General features: G+C 49.7%; 1 protein-coding gene and 2 long non-coding RNA genes across 4 annotated transcripts in view; all 3 read right to left on the reverse strand.

Moving 5' to 3' along the window:
* Positions 1 to 1,041: 1,041 nt before the first annotated feature.
* LOC118966057 lies at positions 1,042 to 3,496 on the reverse strand. The gene is made up of 2 exons (XR_005053264.1): positions 2,324 to 3,496; positions 1,042 to 2,264 (listed from the first exon to the last, which is right to left on the reverse strand). It is a non-coding gene; the product is annotated as an uncharacterized LOC118966057 (long non-coding RNA).
* Positions 3,497 to 5,094: 1,598 nt separating this feature from the next.
* On the reverse strand, positions 5,095 to 7,424 carry LOC118966058. Its single transcript, XR_005053265.1, has 2 exons — positions 5,644 to 7,424; positions 5,095 to 5,505 (listed from the first exon to the last, which is right to left on the reverse strand). It is a non-coding gene; the product is annotated as an uncharacterized LOC118966058 (long non-coding RNA).
* A 2,310-nt stretch (positions 7,425 to 9,734) lies between these two features.
* The window catches only part of LOC118936686 (sprouty-related, EVH1 domain-containing protein 2-like), a 34,400-nt gene continuing 30,443 nt past the window's right edge, over positions 9,735 to 13,691 (reverse strand). For both annotated transcript variants that reach the window (XM_036988175.1, XM_036988180.1), the window contains exons 5-6: positions 11,799 to 11,966; positions 9,735 to 10,744 (exon numbers count right to left, since the gene is read on the reverse strand). In XM_036988175.1, the coding sequence (XP_036844070.1) occupies positions 9,917 to 10,744; positions 11,799 to 11,966 (996 nt within the window). In that variant the 3' untranslated portion in view covers positions 9,735 to 9,916. The remainder of the gene's footprint in view (positions 10,745 to 11,798; positions 11,967 to 13,691) is intronic.

Here is a 13,691-nt window from a genome sequence, read left to right on the forward strand (position 1 = left end):
TGGCCAGTCCAGTACACAGGCATTGGCCAGTCCAGTACACAGGCATTGGCCAGTCCAGTATACAGGCATTGGCCAGTCCAGTATACAGGCATTGGCCAGTCCAGTACACAGGCATTGGCCAGTCCAGTACACAGGCATTGGCCAGTCCAGTACACAGGCATTGGCCAGTCCAGTATACAGGCATTGGCCAGTCCAGTATACAGGCATTGGCCAGTCCAGTATACAGGCATTGGCCAGTCCAGTATACAGGCATTGGCCAGTCCAGTACACAGGCATTGGCCAGTCCAGTACACAGGCATTGGCCAGTCCAGTACACAGGCATTGGCCAGTCCAGTATACAGACATTGGCCAGTCCAGTATACAGGCATTGGCCAGTCCAGTATACAGGCATTGGCCAGTCCAGTATACAGGCATTGGCCAGTCCAGTATACAGGCATTGGCCAGTCCAGTATACAGGCATTGGCCAGTCCAGTATACAGGCATTGGCCAGTCCAGTATACAGGCATTGGCCAGTCCAGTATACAGGCATTGGCCAGTCCAGTATACAGACATTGGCCAGTCCAGTATACAGGCATTGGCCAGTCCAGTATACAGACATTGGCCAGTCCAGTATACAGGCATTGGCCAGTCCAGTATACAGGCATTGGCCAGTCCAGTATACAGGCATTGGCCAGTCCAGTATACAGGCATTGGCCAGTCCAGTATACAGGCATTGGCCAGTCCAGTATACAGGCATTGGCCAGTCCAGTATACAGGCATTGGCCAGTCCAGTATACAGGCATTGGCCAGTCCAGTATACAGGCATTGGCCAGTCCAGTATACAGGCATTGGCCAGTCCAGTATACAGGCATTGGCCAGTCCAGTATACAGACATTGGCCAGTCCAGTATACAGACAAACCTAGTATTCGTGGAGAACCGATCATGTTTTTATATGATGATTTGTATATCATGATTTATTCATTTCTCTTTTTGGGAGAGGGATGTCTTGATTCTTCTGTTGGATGTATACAGATCCTCTTTATCTTACTTTTTAATTTAGATTTTTTTTTTACATAATTTTATTTTTTTGTGGTGAACGACCATTTTAAAACGAAGCATATGTCATATGAAAATTCCTCCTTGTTTTTAATGAAGAATTGATGATGATGATGATAGTGAAGATGATTATAAGGGACATGACCCCCTGACCTTAGTGACGGTAGTGGGGTTCAAAGGTCGGGGGTTCAGGAGTGGGGTTGTGTGAGGGTCATGATATATAAAACATGGTTCAATCTGAAAGTTGTGCTTATTAGGTCTGTTCCAGTCGAGCTGCACACCACAACCAATGGTTCTATGCCACGTCATGGACTTCACCGTCGGGTATCAGATTGCTACATCCTATGGTATCTGTTTCCCAGACACAGATTTGTCCTGGACTAAACATTCTCCATGGAGATTTTTCATTGGAATACATTTTGAAACAGGTACCAGACTTAAATCTGTCCGGTTAACTGGACCTAGATGTGGTCAGCACCTATCCAGACACTGAAGGTTTAATCTGTCTGGTTAACTGGACCTAGATGTGGTCAGCACCTATCCAGACACTGAAGGTTTAATCTGTCTGGTTAACTGGACCTAGATGTGGTCAGCACCTATCCAGCCACTGAAGGGTTAATCTGTCTGGTTAACTGGACCTAGATGTGGTCAGTACCTATCCAGACACTGAAGGGTTAATCTGTCCGGTTAACTGGACCTAGATGTGGTCAGCACCTATCCAGACACTGAAGGGTTAATCTGTCTGGTTAGCTGGACCTAGATGTGGTCAGCACCTATCCAGACACTGAAGGGTTAATCTGTCTGGTTAACTGGACCTAGATGTGGTCAGCACCTATCCAGACACTGAAGGGTTAATCTGTCTGGTTAGCTGGACCTAGATGTGGTCAGCACCTATCCAGCCACTGAAGGGTTAATCTGTCTGGTTAGCTGGACCTAGATGTGGTCAGCACCTATCCAGACACTGAAGGGTTAATCTGTCTGGTTAACTGGACCTAGATGTGGTCAGCACCTATCCAGACACTGAAGGGTTAATCTGTCTGGTTAACTGGACCTAGATGTGGTCAGCACCTATCCAGCCACTGAAGGGTTAATCTGTCTGGTTAACTGGACCTAGATGTGGTCAGCACCTATCCAGACACTGAAGGGTTAATCTGTCTGGTTAACTGGACCTAGATGTGGTCAGCACCTATCCAGACACTGAAGGGTTAATCTGTCTGGTTAACTGGACCTAGATGTGGTCAGCACCTATCCAGACACTGAAGGGTTAATCTGTCTGGTTAACTGGACCTAGATGTGGTCAGCTGATAGGTTAAACAGCGTAATCAGCCTGGAACATGTCCTCTGAGACGAAGTAAAAAGCTGGTATTTAAGTTCACTAGTCCGGCTCTCACCATCACAACATGATTACCCCCCCCCCCCCCCCCACACAAGCCTAGTATAATATTAGTTGTTTTCATAATGTTCTATCCGGTGCCAAGAGCAGTGGTTGTTATCTGGATCTTTCATCTTTTTATTTTATGTTTCTGTCTTTTTATTTTCTTATTGTTCATAGTGTAAACTGCCTGACGTCGCTGATTTTAAATAAAGTCAATTGATTTATAAGTAAGTTCTTGTTGTCTGGCTCTTTCTTCTGAAGGACAAAACAGACCGAAAGGTTAACAGCAGACGGTGACCTTCCCATCTCCTCCGACCACGGAAACATCGGACATCATACTGTTCATTCTCCAACGGAGAGCGAGAGAAGAGAGTGAGGCGCATCATCTATATTATTAAAAAGAAACCACTTACGACTTGAGGTGGACCCAGAGATCTCAAAATGGTGTCCAAAGTAGAATGGGACAGGAGAGAGACGGGAGCATTATTACTTCCATCATATATGGGTTTACAGGTCACCCCCGTGGTAAATACAACACACACACACTGGCCCCAGGGGGGCGAGCTGCCGGAGGAAGGAAGGAAGCAATTTCTAATCCATAAACAAAGTAGCACTTAGGGAAAAAGACCAAAGGGAGAGAAGAGAGGAGGAACTGAGCCCAGAGCAGAGGGACTGAATAGGAGGAGGGCCGTGTTCTCGAGGGTCAAAACCCTAATGTGACTTGACTCCTCTACAAATGAACAATGAGGTAGATATTTATGATGCAAGGGTCTGTGTAGATCAGTCGGCCTGTAATGTTGAACAAGCCTGAGGAAATGTAAACCTGGTTAACTAATCCTTTAACACTACCAGAGAATAAAAGGCTGTATCTTCTGGTCTCAAATACAGATCTCACACCTGACACATTACACACAGACTGACACTCCTGGGTTGTGTTCATTTGGCATCGCATGGAAGAAAACCGATCGAAAACGGCCTGAAGTTGTCCAATAAGAAACGTTTGTTTTTCGTATTCTGTTTTGCTATGATGTGCCATAATGAATATGACCCCGATCTCAGTCCCCCCGACTCTCCTCTCTGTCGACCCTTCTCTCTTGTCCAGGTACTGTTCAGTAGGCACGAAACTGAAGAAAACCCTACAGGCTACTCTCGGTGTGAATAGTTTTCAGGACAGTGATTTTGGCTCAATTTGAGACCAGGGTTATTAGTCCCAAAGCGATCTCCATTGGGCGCGTTCGATGCAGATCACTTTTGTCAAGTGCCTTTCAAAGTTATGTGGATAAACATTGTCCCACTTGCAGACGAACCTCGACCCCCAGACTTCCTGCATTGGCTAACGAAGTTTGACGCGATGGTACACCAGAGGCTTGGCATTTGGGAGGAAGGGTAATGGGAAGGAGATTACACACAGACTGACATCCCATAGAATCAGATGATTCACTTTATAATATGCTCACATAAACTCATAGCACGTTTAAGGCATTATACTGGTCGGTGTTCCCCATGATGGAGGACTGTTACCCACGATGAAGGAGTGTTACCCATGATGGAGTGTTACCCATGATGAAGGAGTGTTACCCATGATGGAGTGTTACCCATGATGAAGGAGTGTTCCCCATGATGGAGGACTGTTACCCACGATGAAGGAGTGTTACCCATGATGGAGGAGTGTTACCCATGATGAAGGAGTGTTACCCATGATGGAGGAGTGTTCCCCATGATGAAGGACTGTTACCCATGATGAAGGAGTGTTCCCCATGATGAAGGAGTGTTACCCATGATGAAGGAGTGTTACCCATGATGAAGGACTGTTACCCATGATGAAGGACTGTTACCCACGATGAAGGAGTGTTACCCATGATGGAGTGTTACCCATGATGAAGGAGTGTTACCCATGATGGAGTGTTACCCATGATGAAGGAGTGTTCCCCATGATGGAGGACTGTTACCCACGATGAAGGAGTGTTACCCATGATGGAGGAGTGTTACCCATGATGAAGGAGTGTTACCCATGATGGAGGAGTGTTCCCCATGATGAAGGACTGTTACCCATGATGAAGGAGTGTTCCCCATGATGAAGGAGTGTTACCCATGATGAAGGAGTGTTACCCATGATGAAGGACTGTTACCCATGATGAAGGACTGTTACCCATGATGAAGGAGTGTTACCCATGATGAAGGAGTGTTACCCATGATGAAGGAGTGTTCCCCATGATGAAGGAGTGTTCCCCATGATGAAGGAGTGTTACCCATGATGAAGGAGTGTTCCCCATGATGAAGGAGTGTTACCCATGATGAAGGAGTGTTACCCATGATGAAGGAGTGTTCCCCATGATGAAGGAGTGTTACCCATGATGAAGGAGTGTTACCCATGATGAAGGAGTGTTCCCCATGATGAAGGAGTGTTACCCATGATGAAGGAGTGTTACCCATGATGAAGGAGTGTTCCCCATGATGAAGGAGTGTTACCCATGATGAAGGAGTGTTACCCATGATGAAGGAGTGTTCCCCATGATGAAGGAGTGTTACCCATGATGAAGGAGTACTACCCATGATGAAGGAGTGTTCCCCATGATGAAGGAGTGTTACCCATGATGAAGGAGTACTACCCATGATGAAGGAGTACTATATGTCTGGAGTGGAGCAGTGACAATCACTCCATAGAAAGTGAATGAACATATTGTGCCTGTGACACTTTTATAAAAGGTGCAGACATGCTTATAACAAGTTATAAGGCATTATACCAGTTGGCTCTTACGTAACGTGTTACCAAACAACCTTCCCCATTAGAAGCTTTCAGACAACAACAGATGGGTCAAATCACCTTCTACAGCAACACGCTATGGGACAACACATTCATTCAACCCTTTAGGTTTGATAGGAGCATTGACATGACATACCTGACAACACATTCATTCAACCATTTAGGTTTGAGAGGAGCATTGACATGACATACCTGACAACACATTCATTCAACCCTTTAGGTTTGAGAGGAGCATTGACATTGCATACCTGACAACACAGCATTGTATTGCTATGGGACAACACATTCATTCAACCCTTTAGGTTTGAGAGGAGCATTGACATTGCATACCTGACAACACAGCATTGTATTGCTATGGGACAACACATTCATTCAACCCTTTAGGTTTGAGAGGAGCATTGACATTGCATACCTGACAACACATTAATTCAACCCTTTAGGTTTGAGAGGAGCATTGACATTGCATACCTGACAACACATTCATTCAACCCTTTAGGTTTGATAGGAGCATTGACATGACATACCTGACAACACATTCATTCAACCCTTTAGGTTTGATAGGAGCATTGACATGACATACCTGACAACACATTCATTCAACCCTTTAGGTTTGATAGGAGCATTGACATGACATACTTGACAACACATTCATTCAACCCTTTAGGTTTGATAGGAGCATTGACATTGCATACCTGACAACACAGCATTGACATGACATACCTGACAACACATTCATTCAACCCTTTAGGTTTGATAGGAGCATTGACATGACATACTTGACAACACATTCATTCAACCCTTTAGGTTTGATAGGAGCATTGACATTGCATACCTGACAACACAGCATTGACATGACATACCTGACAACACATTCATTCAACCCTTTAGGTTTGAGAGGAGCATTGACATTGCATACCTGACAACGCAGCATTGTAACAAATGGACACGTTAGTTGACAGGGTTGCACTCATTAGGACATGCAACTGAAAACGTTTTTAAAAACGTTTAAAAAAACGCTTCTTATTGGAGTCCAGGTAGTCTCTTCCCGTTGCAGTCTGTTGTTCTTCCGTTCAGTACCTAATGAATACTTCTACCTTGTGTAGAATAGACTGGCCTCTGGGACAGAATCATGTCCACTCGTCTCATTTCTAAATCAGAAACATTTTGTCAGAACATCGCCCCCTCTTGAACGGACCCCAGTCCTCTTGTAATTAGTGTTGGGCTTTAACGTTGTGGATGGAGTGTTGGGAGTGGATAGCTGCAGTGTCAATCATACGAGAAAAGGTGTGTGACTGGTGAGAAGGGGGCGGGACAAAGGTGAAACTGCTTCTTATAGGTCCTCAGTGAGAGTACACGGTGCTGATAAGCTAATAATAATAAATAATCTATCGACTCATTCTCTCAATAGAAAAGTCCTATTGAGTTTGACTTCCTTTCTCATATATTAGAAACATATACAGTTGATTTCCTGCAGGTACATTTCAACTTTGATCCTGTATCAAATGTTAGTAACACCCATGTCTCAAAGTAGTGCTTCACAAACATCTACGATTGTCAGACGTTTTCAAACCTCAAGTGGTGAGATAAATCCCAAATTGACACACCTCAGATTTGACAGAAACTTAAAAAAAAAAAAAAGGCTAAGTATGCATCCCAAATGGCAGCCTATTCAGTTTATAGTGCACTACTTTGACCAGGACCCTATGAGAATAGGGTGCCGTTTGGGACTCATTCTAAATGTGTTCCTGGCTTTAGAGGAAGGTATCTAGGCACTGTCTATCTATTTCCTACCAACTGTCTGTCTGGCACTGTCTATTTATTTCCTACCAACTGTCTGTCTGTGCACCCTGTGGCCCTGTGGTATCTAGACACTATCTCCTACCAACTGTCTGTCTGTATGTCTGTCCACCCATGCGGTATCTAGACACTATCTCCTACCAACTGTCTGTCTGTCTGTCTGTCCACCCTGTGGCCCTGCGCTATCTAGACACTATCTCCTACCAACTGTCTGTCTGTCTGTCTGTCCACCCTGCGGTATCTAGACACTATCTCCTACCAACTGCCTGTCTGTCTGTCTGTCTGTCCACCCTGTGGTATCTAGACACTATCTCCTACCAACTGTCTGTCTGTCCACCCTGCGGTATCTAGACACTATCTCCTACCGACTGTCTGTCTGTCTGTCTGTCTGTCTGTCGGTCCACCCTGCGGTATCTAGACACTATCTCCTACCAACTGTCTGTCTGTCTGTCTGTCTGTCTGTCTGTCTGTCTGTCTGTCCACCCTGCGGTATCTAGACACTATCTCCTACCAACTGTCTGTCTGTCTGTCCACCCTGTGGCCCTGCGGTATCTAGACACTATCTCCTACCAACTGTCTGTCTGTCTGTCTGTCTGTCTGTCCACCCTGCGGTATCTAGACACTATCTCCTACCAACTGTCTGTCTGTCCACCCTGCGGTATCAAGACACTATCTCCTACCAACTGTCTGTCTGTCCACCCTGCGGTATCAAGACACTATCTCCTACCAACTGTCTGTCTGTCCACCCTGCGGTATCTAGACACTATCTCCTACCAACTGCCTGTCTGTCTGTCTGTCTGTCCACCCTGTGGTATCTAGACACTATCTCCTACCAACTGTCTGTCTGTCTGTCTGTCTGTCTGTCTGTCTGTCTGTCTGTCCACCCTGCGGTATCTAGACACTATTTCCTACCGACTGTCTGTCTGTCTGTCTGTCCACCCTGCGGTATCTAGACACTATCTCCTACCAACTGTCTGTCTGTCCACCCTGCGGTATCTAGACACTATCTCCTACCGACTGTCTGTCTGTCTGTCTGTCCACCCTGTGGTATCTAGACACTATCTCCTACCAACTGTCTGTCTGTCTGTCCACCCTGTGGCCCTGCGGTATCTAGACACTATCTCTTACCAACTGTCTGTCTGTCTGTCTGTCTGTCCACCCTGTGGTATCTAGACACTATCTCTTACCAACTGTCTGTCTGTCTGTCTGTCCACCCTGTGGCTGGTGGGGCAATTCAGAGAGAAAATAAATACAATTAAAAATGATCTTTGGATTCAAAACGTTAAAACTCGATGTGTCCCTGTCGATTCTCACCGGAGAGGTTAAAGTTGAACCTCGGTGTAGTAGGCTCCACACCAACTTCCTGGACACAAATGAAAGATAGTGCTGGACTAAGAAGCTATTTCAATATGGATTCTCCATTGAGTATGTTTTTAAGTCCAGGACTAGACTTAATCTGTGGGAAGGTTTCCTGGTTGATTGTAGGGTCCAACTCAAACCTTTATAAATGCTGATATTGCAGTTTATGTAAAGATGGTGTAAATGAAATGTACTGGGGTAGTGAAGAGGTAACATTTGTTACTAACACCAAAGGAGGCTTTAGTCAACACACACACACGTGCACGCATGCACACGCACACGCACACACACACACACACACACACACACTACTACAGCAGCTTTAGGCTTATCTCCTAGTTGTTGCTCTAAGGACTTGGGACAGAAGGCCAGTTCAGTTTAGAGGGGGCTGGGATCGGCCCTGGTGGCATATAAACAGAACTATCTAAAAAAAAAAAAGGACCTGGGTTCAAATGCTATTTGAAATCATTTCAAAGACTTAAAACTGTGCTTGATTGATCTTGCCTGGATTAATGAACCAATTGGAGTCTAAACGCTGCAAACCCCGCCCATCTGGCACTTCAGGCCGGCTAGAACAAACACTGAAATTATTTTTTATAAAATGTCAAATACTATATGAACCCAGGTCTAATATCAAACAGGCTCTCCTAGCAAACAACCACACAGGACAACAACGTACGCAAACTAAACAATTCAAGTTGTTCAACACCAAGTCGGTGTAAATAGTAGAAAGTACCTGGTTGTATGTGATACATGACATATTAGTCAGCTATAAAAAATAAAAAGAGTCCCTCCCTCAAACAGGAATGGAGGGAACAAGAAAGAGGAGAGAGAGAAGGACAGACAAGACAGTCACGTGGAAAGAGGAGAGAGAGAAGGACAGACAAGACAGTCACGTGGAAAGAGGAGAGAGAGAAGGACAGACTAGACAGTCACGTGGAAAGAGGAGAGAGAGAAGGACAGACTAGACAGTCACGTGGAAAGAGGAGAGAGAGAAGGACAGACAAGACAGTCACGTGGAAAGAGGAGAGAGAGAAGGACAGACAAGACAGTCACGTGGAAAGAGGAGAGAGAGAAGGACAGACAAGACAGTCACGTGGAAAGAGGAGAGAGAGAAGGACAGACAAGACAGTCACGTGGAAAGAGGAGAGAGAGAAGGACAGACAAGACAGTCACGTGGAAAGAGGAGAGAGAGAAGGACAGACAAGACAGTCACGTGGAAAGAGGAGAGAGAGAAGGACAGACAAGACAGTCACGTGGAAAGAGGAGAGAGAGAAGGACAGACAAGACAGTCACGTGGAAAGAGGAGAGAGAGAAGGACAGACAAGACAGTCACGTGGAAAGAGGAGAGAGAGAAGGACAGACAAGACAGTCACGTGGAAAGAGGAGAGAGAGAAGGACAGTACACAAGAAGGAGCTTTATGAATCTTTACACCATTTCAAAATGGCAGCCACAACACACCACCGCTGTATATACACATCTGTCTGTAGAGTAACAAAACCACAAAACCAAAATGGGGCATAGGACCGCTCTTCTTCTCCCTCTCCCCCTCCTTCCCCTCTCCCCTCCACGTGTTTTTGGGGTTTATGTCATTGAGGCTTCATGCCTGCCCCCGCAGCTCCCGCACGCCACCCCGGCCCGGTGGCAGGCGTGAAGGGGCGGGTACAGACAGAGACACGGCGCCACTAGGGACAACCCCAGCAGAGCTGCCCAGCGTGTGCCCAGCCTCCCCTCGCCACCCCCCTCACAGGAGCAGGGGTCTGAGTAGTCCCCCTCCGGGTCAGACATGCAGTGGTACAGCAGTGTGTCGGCCAGCCACATGCAGCTGACCCGCCGGACGCACGCCCTGATCGGGTCCGGCGCGTCCTGGCAGCGCCCCCGTCGGTTGTTACCGCCGTAGAACGTTTCGCCGCAGTATTGGCACTGCAGGCGCTCGCCAACCCCGCCCTCCTCAGACTTCTTGTCCTGTCCATCAGACGAGCCAGGGAGGAGGGGCTGGGGCTGGGTAGAGACCACGCCCCCACCAAAGCCCTGATCCCCTGGACGGCGGTGTTGCGAACCCAAGCCGGCGTAGTGGTGCCTCTTGGGTAAAGGTCTGAAGGTAGGTTTGGGGTCGGAGGAATCTACCGGTGTGGAAACCAGGGGATAACTATAGTGGTGTTTGTGTGGCTCGCTCTTAGCGAAGTGGACATAGGACTCAGAGTCGTCTGGCGGGCGGATGTATTTGTGGCGCACGGTGGCGTGGCGGTAGTCCTCATAGCCCGTGAGCCAGGAGCGTTCTAGTTGGTCCATGTGGAGTTCCGAGCGGGAGGAGGATTCCGAGGGGAGCTCCCAGGAACGTTCCCGAGGGTTGATCCTGACGATCTCCTCGTCGTCCTGGAAGGTGACGTGGCGAGGGATGCGGGGCAGAGGCTGCAGGGAGGAGAGCGAGAGGAGAGAGAGGAGAGAGAGGAGAGGGAGAGAGGAGAGAGAGAGAGAGAGAGGGAGAGAGCGGAGAGGGAGGGGGAGAGAGAGAGAGGGAGGGAAAGAGAGGAGAGGGAGAGAGAGAGGAGAGGGAGAGGAGAGGGAGAGAGGAGAGGAGAGAGAGAGAGGAGAGGGAGAGAGAGAGAGAGAGAGAGAGGGAGGGAAAGAGAGGAGAGGGAGAGAGAGAGAGAGGGAGAGGAGAGGGAGAGAGAGAGAAGAGGGAGAGAGAGGTGAGGGAGAGAGGAGAGGAGAGAGAGGGAGAGAGAGGAGAGGGAGAGAGGAGAGGGAGAGAGGAAGGGAGAGAGAGGAGAGGGAGAGAGAGAGGAGAGGGAGAGAGAGGAGAGGGAGAGAGAGAGAGGAGAGGGAGAGCGAGAGAGGAGAGGGAGAGAGAGAGAGGAGAGGGAGAGAGAGAGAGGAGAGGGAGAGAGAGGAGAGGGAGAGAGAGAGAGGAGAGGGAGAGCGAGAGAGGAGAGAGAGAGAGGAGAGGGAGAGACGAGAGGGAGAGAGAGAGGGGGGATGAACAAATGCCTAGAATTGAACAAATGTCATTGGATAACTAGCTACAGACATGGTGTGGATGATGCTGTGTAACTTTCCTATTTATAGTTCCACTGTGTACATTTTACTACACAGTATTTCTAAATATATGCATTACTATTAGTAATATGCAGTGATGAAGTGGTAAACAATGGGAAAGGGAAGTGTGGAAAGCAACCGAGATTGCGTCATCTGTGGATCTGTTGGGGCGGTATGCAAATTGGAGTGGGTCTAGGTGTTCTGGGATGATGGTGTTGATGTGAGCCATGACCAGCCTTTCAAAGCACTTCATGGCTACAGACGTGAGTGTTACGGGTCGGTAGTAATTTAGACATGTTACCATGGCGTTCTCGGGCACAGGGACTATGGTGGTCTGCTTGAAACATGTTGGTATTACATACTGGGTCAGGGAGACACATCCAGTGTCAACATCATCCCATCCTTTACTCTCCTCCCATTGGCTTACCAGATCTAGGAAGTAGTGGTCTGACAACCTATAGGGTTCGTAGAGGTCGTTTCCCAGGATGCAGTTGTTGTGTAAGTGGGATGAGTCAGCGAGGGGGGAGGAGTCCAGTGGCTGCAGACAGGGCTCCAGTCTCTCGGAGGAGGAGTTAGACGAGCTGTCTGTGGCATTCTGATTGGACAAAAGACAAAACCACAGAAGAGTCAGTAAAGCTCTGATTGGACAAGCAGTTGTCGGTGGGCAACTTTGGTTTGAGCAAATTGTCTATATTGTTGTTTGAGTTGTTTCACTTGCCATCAGTCACCCCAAAATGTCTCTCTCTGATTCTGTTTCTCTATGGCCTCTCTTTACACAGATCTACCTCTGCAGTTCCAGGACCGGCTTCAGTGTATTTCTCTCTCCAAATCTCCCCCCTCTGTCTCTGCTCCCCCCCTCTGTCTCTGCTTCCCTCCCCTCTACCCTCTCTGCTCCCCTCCCCTCTACCCTCTCTGCTCCCCTCCCCTCTACCCTCTCTGCTCCACCATCTCTGCTTCCCTCCCCTCGACCCTCTCTGCTTCCCTCCCCTCGACCCTCTCTGCTTCCCTCCCCTCGACCCTCTCTGCTTCCCTCCCCTCTACCCTCTCTGCTCCCCTCCCCTCGACCCTCTCTGCTTCCCTCCCCTCGACCCTCTCTGCTTCCCTCCCCTCTACCCTCTCTGCTCCCCTCTACCCTCTCTGCTCCCCTCTACCCTCTCTGCTTCCCTCCCCTCTACCCTCTCTGCTTCCCTCCCCTCTACCCTGTCTGCTCCCCTCCCCTCTACCCTCTCTGCTTCCCTCCCCTCGACCCTCTCTGCTTCCCTCCCCTCTACCCTCTCTGCTTCCCTCCCCTCGACCCTCTCTGCTTCCCTCCCCTCTACCCTCTCTGCTTCCCTCCCCTCTACCCTCTCTGCTTCCCTCCCCTCGACCCTCTCTGCTTCCCTCCCCTCGACCCTCTCTGCTTCCCTCCCCTCTACCCTCTCTGCTCCCCTCTACCCTCTCTGCTCCCCTCTACCCTCTCTGCTTCCCTCCCCTCTACCCTCTCTGCTTCCCTCCCCTCTACCCTGTCTGCTCCCCTCCCCTCTACCCTCTCTGCTCCCCTCCCCTCTACCCTGTCTGCTCCCCTCCCCTCTACCCTCTCTGCTTCCCTCCCCTCGACCCTGTCTGCTTCCCTCCCCTCTACCCTCTCTGCTTCCCTCCCCTCTACCCTCTCTGCTTCCCTCCCCTCTACCCTCTCTGCTTCCCTCCCCTCTACCCTCTCTGCTCCCCTCCCCTCTACCCTCTCTGCTTCCCTCCCCTCTACCCTCTGCTCCCCCCCCTACCCCCTCTCCCCCCCCCCCCCCCTACCCCCTCTCTGCTCCCCCCCCCTACCCCCTCTCTGCCCCCCCCCACCCCCTCTCTGCTCCCCCCCTACCCCCTCTCTGCCCCCCCCTACCCCCTCTCTGCTCCCCCCTACCCCCTCTCTGCCCCCCCCTACCCCCTCTCTGCTCCCCCCCCCACCCCCTCTCTGCTCCCCCCCCACCCCCTCTCTGCTCCCCCCCCTACCCCCTCTCTGCTCCCCCCCCCTACCCCCTCTCTGCCCCCCCCACCCCCTCTCTGCTCCCCCCCCTACCCCCTCTCTGCTCCCCCCCTACCCCCTCTCTGCTCCCCCCCTACCCCCTCTCTGCTCCCCCCCTACCCCCTCTCTGCTCCCCCCCCTACCCCCTCTCTGCTCCCCCCCCTACCCCCTCTCTGCTCCCCCCCCACCCCCTCTCTGCTCCCCCCCCCTACCCCCTCTCTGCTCCCCCCCCCTACCCCCTCTCTGCTCCCCCCCCCCTACCCCCTCTCTGCTCCCCCCCCTACCCCCTCTCTGCTCCCCCCCCTACCCCCTCTCTGCTCCCCC

The sequence above is a fragment of the Oncorhynchus mykiss genome, chromosome 1 (assembly GCF_013265735.2).
Source record: "Oncorhynchus mykiss isolate Arlee chromosome 1, USDA_OmykA_1.1, whole genome shotgun sequence".
In the NCBI taxonomy this organism is placed as follows: domain Eukaryota; kingdom Metazoa; phylum Chordata; class Actinopteri; order Salmoniformes; family Salmonidae; genus Oncorhynchus; species Oncorhynchus mykiss.